The sequence below is a fragment of the Heptranchias perlo genome, chromosome X, assembly GCF_035084215.1.
Source record: "Heptranchias perlo isolate sHepPer1 chromosome X, sHepPer1.hap1, whole genome shotgun sequence".
NCBI lineage: Eukaryota > Metazoa > Chordata > Chondrichthyes > Hexanchiformes > Hexanchidae > Heptranchias > Heptranchias perlo.
In genome coordinates this window covers 16,603,030-16,613,755 of record NC_090370.1, presented here as the reverse complement: position 1 = coordinate 16,613,755, position 10,726 = coordinate 16,603,030, and the positions used below count along the sequence as shown (strand labels likewise).

General features: G+C 44.6%; 1 protein-coding gene across 2 annotated transcripts in view; it reads left to right on the top strand.

Moving 5' to 3' along the window:
- Positions 1 to 10,726, top strand: part of spryd3 (SPRY domain containing 3) — a 332,651-nt gene that overhangs the window by 13,038 nt on the left and 308,887 nt on the right. For both annotated transcript variants that reach the window (XM_067976783.1, XM_067976782.1), the window contains exons 4-5: positions 3,641 to 3,765; positions 6,776 to 6,911. In XM_067976783.1, the coding sequence (XP_067832884.1) occupies positions 3,641 to 3,765; positions 6,776 to 6,911 (261 nt within the window). The remainder of the gene's footprint in view (positions 1 to 3,640; positions 3,766 to 6,775; positions 6,912 to 10,726) is intronic.

Here is a 10,726-nt window from a genome sequence, read left to right as displayed (position 1 = left end):
CCACTATGCTACCGTACCTATCTGATCTGTCCATTCCCCTCCCCTCTGTGTACAGTTATTCTATCTGATCTGTCCATTCCCCTCCCCTCTGTGTACAGTAATTCTATCTGATCTGTCCATTCCCCTTCCCCCCCTGTGTACAGTAATTCTATCTGATCTGTCCATTCCCCTTCCCCCCCCTGTGTACAGTAATTCTATCTGATCTGTCCATTTCCCTCCCCTCTGTGTACAGTAATTCTATCTGATCTGTCCATTCCCCTTCCCCCCGTGTGTACAGTAATTCTATCTGATCTGTCCATTCCCCTTCCCCCCCTGTGTACAGTAATTCTATCTGATCTGTCCATTTCCCTCCCCTCTGTGTACAGTAATTCTATCTGATCTGTCCATTCCTCGCCCGTGTACAGTAATTCTATCTGATCTGTCCATTCTCCTCCGCTCTGTGTACAGTAATTCTATCTGATCTGTCCATTCCCCTCCCCCCTGTGTACAGTAATTCTATCTGATCTGTCCATTCCCCTCCCCTCTGTGGACAGTAATTCTATCTGATCTGTCCATTTCCCTCCCCTCTGTGTACAGTAATTCTATCTGATCTGTCCATTTCCCTCCCCTCTGTGTACAGTAATTCTATCTGATCTGTCCATTCTCCTCCCCTCTGTGTACAGTAATTCTATCTGATCTGTCCATTTCCCTCCCCTCTGTGTACAGTAATTCTATCTGATCTGTCCATTCCCCTCCCCTCTGTGTACAGAAATTCTATCTGATCTGTCCATTCCCCTCCCCTCTGTGTACAGTAATTCTATCTGATCTGTCCATTCCCCTCCCCTCTGTGTACAGTAATTCTATCTGATCTGTCCATTTCCCTCCCCTCTGTGTACAGTAATTCTATCTGATCTGTCCATTCCCCTCCCCCCTGTGTACAGTAATTCTATCTGATCTGTCCATTCCCCTCTGCTCTGTGTACAGTAATTCTATCTGATCTGTCCATTCCCCTCCCCTCTGTGTACAGTAATTCTATCTGATCTGTCCATTCCCCTCCCCTCTGTGGACAGTAATTCTATCTGATCTGTCCATTCTCCTCCCCTCTGTGTACAGTAATTCTATCTGATCTGTCCATTCCCCTCCCCTCTGTGTACAGTAATTCTATCTGATCTGTCCATTCCCCTCCCCTCTGTGTACAGTAATTCTATCTGATCTCTCCATTCCCCTCCCCTCTGTGTACAGTAATCCTATCTGATCTGTCCATTCCCCTCCCCTCTGTGTACAGTAATTCTATCTGATCTGTCCATTCCCCTCCCCTCTGTGCACAGTAATTCTATCTGATCTCTCCATTCCCCTCCCCTCTGTGTACAGTAATTCTATCTGATCTGTCCATTCCCCTCCCCTCTGTGTACAGTAATCCTATCTGATCTGTCCATTCCCCTCCCCTCTGTGTACAGTAATTCTATCTGATCTGTCCATTCCCCTCCCCTCTGTGTACAGTAATCCTATCTGATCTGTCCATTCCCCTCCCCTCTGTGTACAGTAATTCTATCTGATCTGTCCATTCCCCTCCCCTCTGTGTACAGTAATTCTATCTGATCTGTCCATTCCCCTCCCGTCTGTGTACAGTAATTCTATCTGATCTGTCCATTCCCCTCCCCTCTGTGTACAGTAATCCTATCTGATCTGTCCATTCCCCTCCCCTCTGTGTACAGTAATTCTGTCTGATCTGTCCATTCCCCTCCCCTCTGTGTACAGTAATTCTATCTGATCTGTCCATTCCCCTCCCCCCTGTGTACAGTAATTCTGTCTGATCTGTCCATTCCCCTCCCCTCTGTGTACAGTAATTCTATCTGATCTGTCCATTCCCCTCCCCTCTGTGTACAGTAATTCTATCTGATCTGTCCATTCCCCTCCCCTCTGTGTACAGTAATTCTATCTGATCTGTCCATTCCCCTCCCCTCTGTGTACAGTAATCCTATCTGATCTGTACATTCCCCTCCCCTCTGTGTACAGTAATTCTATCTGATCTCTCCATTCCCCTCCCCTCTGTGTACAGTAATTCTATCTGATCTGTCCATTCCCCTCCCCCCTGTGTACAGTAATTCTGTCTGATCTGTCCATTCCCCTCCCCTCTGTGTACAGTAATTCTCTCTGATCTGTCCATTCCCCTCCCCTCTGTGTACAGTAATTCTATCTGATCTGTCCATTCCCCTCCCCTCTGTGTACAGTAATTCTATCTGATCTGTCCATTCCCCTCCCCTCTGTGTACAGTAATTCTATCTGATCTGTCCGTTCCCCTCCCCTCTGTGTACAGTAATTCTATCTGATCTGTCCGTTCCCCTCCCCTCAGTGTACAGTAATTCTATCTGATCTGTCCATTCACCTCCCCTCTGTGTACAGTAATTCTATCTGATCTGTCCATTCCCCTCCCCTCTGTGTACAGTAATTCTATCTGATCTGTCCATTCCCCTCCCCTCAGTGTACAGTAATTCTATCTGATCTGTCCATTCCATTTTCTTCATTGTGAAGTCCATCCTATGGCCTTTCATTGTCGGGTCCGTGTTACATAGTTTTCTGGGGTTCAGTTTGTCAAAATCCTTCAGGAATCCATCTGTAAGATCCCCTCTCCTCTCACACCCAGGAGCTACACTGTCCAAAACTCGTCCTGCTGTCCTATCTACGAATTCCTGCAGTTGTTCACAAGCGTTGTTACTATTAGCCCTACCCCCTAATTTGATCTCAGCAAATATTAATATTCCCTCAATTCCCAAAGTGCTGATCATTTCTGTAAAGTAAATGAGAGCTGGCCCAAAATTATGTGGATCCCCACTCTCCGCGCCTTTCCATTCTGAATAGATGTCCCTTTACCCCAATCCTTTGCTTTCTGTCCCCGAATCGTATCTTTACCCATGTGGCCATATTCCCTTAATATCATGTGCCATTATCTTTGCCATAAGCCTCTTCTTTTGCACCTTACCAAATGCTTTTTAAATATCTATCATAACCACTGCATTTTTTAACCTATTTGCTGCTGTGCATTTCTGTCCCTCGCCCCCCGCCCCCCACCCCCACCCTGCCCTCGGCAATCGGTGGCAGAAACTTCAGCTATCTCTGGAACTCTCTCCTTGAACCTCTTCACCTTGCTACATCTCTCCCTACCTGAACAAAAACCTCAAGACCCACCTCTGTGACCGTGCCTGCTCACTGCCCAGCACCCCTACTATAGGAGCGGGCAGGAAATTGGACATGAATTTCGATTTGAGGTTAGGATCAGATCAGCCATGATCTTATTAAATGGCGGAGCAGGCTCGAAGGGCCGATTGGCCTACTCCTGCTCCTATTTCTTCTGTTCTTATGTTCTTGTAAAGCACTTTGGGATGTTGTATTTGAAAGGCACAGTCCAAATGTAATTGATGGGGATCGTTTCCCACTTGAGTTTGTATCTTTGGTATTGCTGCTATCATCTTAGGTTATGGACACTGAATTTCTCTGTGTGTCTCTAGGTCATGTGACAGAAAGAGATAGTTTATAACATTGATGCTCGGCCAAGGCTTAAATCATGTCAACTGATAGGAAGACTGGGTATTGAGAAATAATACTGATTTGCACAAATCTGCCAGTGTGTTAATGAAATGTGAACCGTTTTTTCTCCCTGTAGGTATGTATAGTGGATACTGGTGTGAGAGGGACCATTGCAGTGGGATTAGTCCCTCAGTATTACAAGCTAGATCACCAGCCAGGATGGCTTCCACATTCTGTTGCCTACCATGCAGATGATGGCAAGTGAGTAATACAGATGAAAAATTGAGGTAGAAAATAATCTGACTGAAATATCTTTGTTTTTTTCCTATTGCGGTGGATGTTGTTAAAGAAAAAGACTTATTTATGCAGCACTTTATCGCACTCCCAAACATCTCAAGCGCTTCACATACAATGAATTATTTTGAAGTGCAGTGACTGCTGACATGTTGACCATTTGTGCAAGGAAGGTCCCCAAATAATAGCAATGAGATGAGTGCGTGACTATGATGGTGTTGGTTGAGGAATGGATGTTGAGCAAGACACTGGGAGAACGCCTTCTCTTCAAACGGTACCGTGAGATCTGAACAGACTTTTTTATGGCTGTATCCACCTGAAGCGCTGCTTTAAATGTCTCTTTAGGTGTCAGCCGTGGTTCAGTGGTAGCAATCTGGCTCTGAGTCAGAAGGTTGTGGATTCAAGTCCCATTCAAGGGACAGTGAGCACCAGATCCAGGCTGACACTCCAGTGCAGTACTGAGGGAGTGCTGTACAATTGGAGGTGCCGTCTTTTGGATGAGATGTTAAACGGAGGCCCTGTCTGCCCTCTCGGGTGAAAGTAAATGATCCCACGGACACTATTTCGAGAAAGAGCAGGGGAGTTCTTGGGTTGGGGGGTGGGTTGAGGTGGGTGCTGGTTCTTAATGGTGTACCAACGTGCACTGTCCTGAAATGGTCGGAATCCATTCAGTTTTTGGGGTGAGACTTGCTGGAAAATGGTGCAAGTCTTATTTTCAGTCATCGCATTTTGTGAAACCACTCTGCATGTGAGTTGGCCCTGTCATGCTGAAGTGGATTTGCTCAAGGTCCCATCCTTGTCTGGTTTTGAAGTGGAAAAAAGTTGGGAATCCTGGTGCTCTCAGCCTTGGATAGGTCATTGGGGAGGTGCCTCCTTACAGTGAAGGATATAAGTTGTAGAGCTTTTTTTTTATTCGTTCATGGGATGTGGGCGTCGCTGGCGAGGCCGGCATTTATTGCCCATCCTTAATTGCTCTTGAGAAGGTGGTGGTGAGCCGCCTTCTTGAACCGCTGCAGTCCGTGTGGTGACGGTTCTCCCACAGTGCTGTTAGGAAGGGAGTTCCAGGATTTTGACCCAGCGACGATGAAGGAACGGCGATATATTTCCAAGTCGGGATGGTGTGTGACTTGGAGGGGAACGTGCAGGTGGTGTTGTTCCCATGTGCCTGCTGCTCTTGTCCTTCTAGGTGGTAGAAGTCGCGGGTTTGGGAGGTGCTGTCGAAGAAGCCTTGGCGAGTTGCTGCAGTGCATCCTGTGGATGGTACACACTGCAGCCACAGTGCGCCGGTGGTGAAGGGAGTGAATGTTTAGGGTGGTGGATGGGGTGCCAATCAAGCGGGCTGCTTTATCTTGGATGGTGTCGAGCTTCTTGAGTGTTGTTGGAGCTGCATTCATCCAAGCAAGTGGAGAGTATTCCATCACACTCCTGACTTGTGCCTTGTAGATGGTGGAAAGGCTTTGGGGAGTCAGGAGGTGAGTCACTCGCCGCAGAATACCCAACCTCTGACCTGCTCTCGTAGCCACAGTATTTATGTGGCTGGTCCAGTTAAGTTTCTGGTCAGTGGTGAACCCCAGGATTGTAAACAATTTTACAACACCAAGTTATAGTCCAGCAATTTTATTTTAAATTCACAAGCTTTCGGAGGCTTCCCCCTTCGTCAGGTGAACGATGTGAAAATGAAATCCTCGAAATGAAATTGCATTTATAATTCACAGAATTATAAATGCGATTATAAATATAACCCCAGGATGTTGATGGTGGGGGATTCGGCGATGGTAATGCTGTTGAATGTGAAGGGGAGGTGGTTAGACACTCTCTTGTTGGAGATGGTCATTGCCTGGCACTTAACTGGCGTGAATGTTACTTGCGACTTATGAGCCCAAGCCTGGATGTTGTCCAGGTTTTGCTGCATGCAGGCTTGGACTGCTTCATTATTTGAGGGGTTGCGAATGGAACTGAACACTGTGGAATCATCAGCGAACATCCCCATTTCTGACCTTATGATGGAGGGAAGGTCATTGATGAAGCAGCTGAAGATGGTTGGGCCCAGGACACTGCCCTGAGGAACTCCTGCAGCAACGCCCTGGGGCTGAGATGATTGGCCTCCAACAACCACTACCATCTTCCTTTGCACTAGGTATGACTCCAGCCACTGGAGAGTTTTCCCCTTGATTCCCATTGACTTCAATTTTACTGGGGCTCCTTGGTGCCACACTCGGTCAAATGCTGCCTTGATGTCAAGGGCAGTCACTCTCACCTCACCTCTGGAATTCAGCTCTTTTGTCCATGTTTGGACCAAGGCTGTAATGAGGTCTGGAGCCGAGTGGTCCTGGTGGAACCCAAACTGAGCATCGGTGAGCAGGTTACTGGTGAGTAAGTGCCGCTTGATAGCACTGTCGATGACACCTTCCATCGCTTTGCTGATGATTGAGAGTAGACTGATGGGGCGGTAATTGGCCGGATTGGATTTGTCCTGCTTTTTGTTCTCAGGACATACCTGGGCAATTTACCACATTGTCGGGTAGATGCCAGTGTTGTCGCTGTACTGGAACAGCTTCTGTGGCTGCTAGGCCTGTAGCAGCTAATCATGCCCGTGACATTGATGAGGCCTGGGAATAGGGTGGCTGCTTGCCCTGCCAGCTAGGAAATGGTATGGTGCAGAGAGATCTAAAAGCAGGCAGAAAATAACAAAGGAAAAGGTAGAAGAATAGCTTCCCTCCCCTCCCGGTCCCTGTTTCACAGAGTATTTTGTACCTGTATGAGTCTGATTTTCTTCCCTTCGTTTTTTTTTTACTGGTCCTGAGTTAATTCTAAAATCTTGATTTTCTGAGTGTTGCTGACATGTTAAGCTCGACCTCTAATGAGCCCAGTTGATGTGCTGTAGTTTTAAATGCAGTGTGTATGACTTGGACTTGTGGCTTCTTCTGAAAAAATACTCCAGAGCTTTTTAATGAACTGATTTTTTTTCATTTTGAAGGTTGTTTAATGGAAATGGCGTGGGCCAGCAGTTTGGGCCGAAGTGTTTTACAGGAGATCGAATTGGCTGTGGTGTCCACCCAGAATCCTTTGACAAAGGAATGGCAACTGTGTTTTTCACAAGAAACGGGAAAGAGGTGGGCAATATGTACTTGAGTTTCACTGTCATTTTAGCAATTAAAGCGCATTCTCAGTCCAAACTTACCATGCCATTGTTCCACTGTTACACATTTCCATGACCAGTATTCAGAAATCCCAGTCTGAGAATTTGTTGACCAATGAGTTTGTGTTGTTCGGTATTTGACTATCAAACTAATTAAAAGAATGCATAATGATGGTTTGTGGGGTTGCATATTGGCGTCGATTATATCAATGTGTTAGATACTGCAACATTTTTCAGAACTTCTATTCATGCACACTGCTCGCAGAACAAATGAAATGACCCTCCAATTGACAAATTTTGTCTGGTTCCACAGATAGTCTCACTTTCAATACGTGTGCAGTTTTGGAATTCTTTATATTGAATTACACTGAAGGTATATGGATATGTGTATAAATGGGAAGAACTGGTTTAACTGATATCAGTGTTGCACACATTCTGACGTATGTACCGTATACCAGACAGCCGATTCCCTCCCCCACTAACTGTAGTGTTTGGTGATGTATTAGGGATGGTGGGGTGTAATGTGAAGTTTGAGACAACGTATAATGAGTCATGATCCAGGATCATTTGATTTCAAGTCTTGCTGCTAGTGCTTGGCCTGTTTGATGCAGCTTTTTCCTGCAATCCGTGCAGTATTGTCTGATCTCATCACTGTGGCAATCAATGTCCTCAAAGTTTGTAATTGCTAAAATGCAGGCAGCTTGGCACCATGATAGGAATGCTCTGATTAATCTGCACTTGAAATTATCAACTTTTTTTCCCCTTGTATCTTTAAATATATATTTTCATGATTTTTGGCCAAAATCCCTAACTGTTGATCGGTTAAAAGGCTTTTGTAGTCTTCATTAGAAAGTGAAAGGGAATGGGTACTGTACTGAATGATTGCATTATCTTGAATGTTAGAATTCAGATAATTACATGCCCATTTTTGTCTTGAGTTTGTGTTTCATGATTTCTGATTGGAGGGAACGTGGGAATATTTTATTTACAACTGCTCCTTTTTCTTTCTCCCCCCACCCCTCCCCAAATCCACGTAACATCACTTTGACACTTCATAAATTGGAGCAGCAGACTCTGGGTAGCACTTCCTTAAGTCTGTAATCCATGGTGTTTGCAGCTCAAAGATTAATTATACCTCCCTACATATTAAATGAAGTACAATGATAGTGACTCTGGACACACCACCCTCTTGTTATAACTTCTCTAGAGTGTACAAGTACATCCTTAAATCCAAAAGATAACACAGCAAACGAGAAAGAAAGAGTACAGGATTAAAATTTTGAAAAAATTCAGTGTCCCAGAGGGAGTGCATGCAGTGCTGTTGCAGTTGTGTTCATTGTCAAGTGACTATTGGTCTCTGGGAATAGCTAAATAAATACATGTATAGGTCAGGAAGGGAAATATTACCAACCACAGACTGTCCCATAACACCCAACAGTAGCAATAAAGAGCCAAAGTGTTGTTAAAAAAACAAATTTATCCAATGTTTCATTTGTTTAAGGAGAAAGAAGAACTGACATTATTTTCATTATAACATTAAGCGCAGTGCTGCATAACTGCCGTCATCATACCCGATTTAATGCTTTGATGTGTGCTTATAAGCAAATTAGTTCGGAAACCACTTTTTAAAAAGACAGTGACCCTTTAAGAAGTTATTGTCTGTAACATTTATCAATTTTCCAAAGTAGAATTAAAATATATCCTGCTATTCCTACCCCAAGAAAATTGTAATATGGACGTTTTTGAAATATAGTTTTTTTTAATTTTGAAAGTTCCTGAATCCAGGTTTTCAGAGTTGTGAAAGATCACAGGATAATTACAGATGAGGAAGGCCATTCGGCCCATCTTAGTTCATCCATCCAGAAAGGTCCTACATTCTCCCACAGTAACACCAATTGTTTCCTAATGATTGCAGGGTTTTTGCCTCCACTTCTCTATCCAGGAGACCATTCCATGTGATCACTTGCTGTTTGTAGAGAAATTTCCTGATATCACTCCTATATTTACCTTTTTACTAGTTTGACCCTGTGACCCCTCGTTCTACACTGTGAATTTAATTTAAAATGATATTCCGGATTTACCTTTTCCATTCCCTTAATTATCTTGTATATCTCTAAGAAAAGCCCCAGTCTTTCCCCATAACTCTAACCCCTGACACCGAGGATCAGCCTTGTGGCACTTCTTTGCACTGTCTCCAGCGCTTGAATGTCTCCCATAATTTCTTTTAGCTTTATTTTTAGCTAGTTCCACACTATTCATGTAGTTGTTTGCCAATTTTTCCTTCCAATGTGCAATACTTTATACTTGTCTGCATTAAATTTCATCTGCCATCGCTATGCTCACTTACACATTTTATCCAACCCATTCTGTAATTTGTGAGCTGCCTCCTTTGATTCCACTGCCCCTTCGAGCTTGGGATCAGCTGCAAATTTGACCAGTTTATATTGACTTTCTGAATCCAAGTTATTGATGTAAATTAGAAACAGTGGTGGTCCCAACTCCAATCTCTGGGGAACCTCACCAGTGCTCCCCACCCTGACAAAATTCCTCTAACAAGTACCTGTTGTTTTCTACCTGTGCACCAATTCTTATCCATTCCCAACATTTACCACATCGGATAGTTCCTGGGATGAGTTTAAGTCTTCAGTCATTCCAGGAATCTGGGAGAGTGGAGAGAAGGGGTTTGAGTATTGCGAATCTCAACCTATTGAGACCAATATCAATCTGTAACCCAGGACTGAGAACCTCCAATTCGATTTCTAAAAATAACTAAGTGGCCAGATCTGGCCCGTCAGTTGGCCATCTTAGTCCAAATGTAAACCTTGCAAAGTAAAACTAGTCTGTGACGAGTGGAGTCTTGTATCCATGACTGATACAAATATTCCTTGTTTCTAAAAGTTGTTGTCATAGGAACACAATATTGCACGTGCAATGCCTGTTTTGTCCTGCAAACACTCCTGAAATGTAAGAACAACTTTGCTATATCTTGTTTAAAAAGGTGGATAGTTTCAGAAATTTTCATCCATCTTCACTCAATAGAAGAAGTTCAATGAATTCCTGAAGGTCAGTTTGGGTTCCGCCAGGACCACACTGCTCCAGACCTCATTACAGCCTTGGTCCAAACATGGACAAAAGAGCTGAATTCCAGAGGTGAGGTGAGAGTGACTGCCCTTGACATCAAGGCAGCATTTGACCGAGTGTGGCACCAAGGAGCCCTAGTAAAATTGAAATCAATGGGAATCAGGGGGAAAACTCTCCAGTGGCTGGAGTCTTACCTAGCACAAAGGAAATGGTAGTGGTTGTTGGAGGCCAATCATCTCAGCCCTGGGACATTGCTGCAGGAGTTCCTCAGGAAAGTGTGCTAGGCCCAACCATCTTCAGCTGCTTCATCAATGACCTTCCCTCCATCATAAGGTCAGAAATGGGGATGTTCGCTGATGACTGCACAGTGTTCAGTTCCATTCGCAACCCCTCAGATAATGAAGCAGTCTGTGCCCGCATGCAGCAAGATCTGGACAACATCCAGGCTTGGGCTGATAAGTGACAAGTAACATTCGCGCCAGACAATGACCATCTCCAACAAGAGAGTCTAACCACCTCCCCTTGACTTTCAACGGCATTACCATTGCTGAATCCCTCACCATCAACATCCTGGGAGTCACCATTGACCAGAAACTTAACTGGACCAGCCACATAAATACTGTGGCTACAAGAGCAGATCAGAGGCTGGGTGTTCTGCGGTGAGTGACTCAACTCCTGACTCCCCAAAGTCTTTCCACCATCTACAAG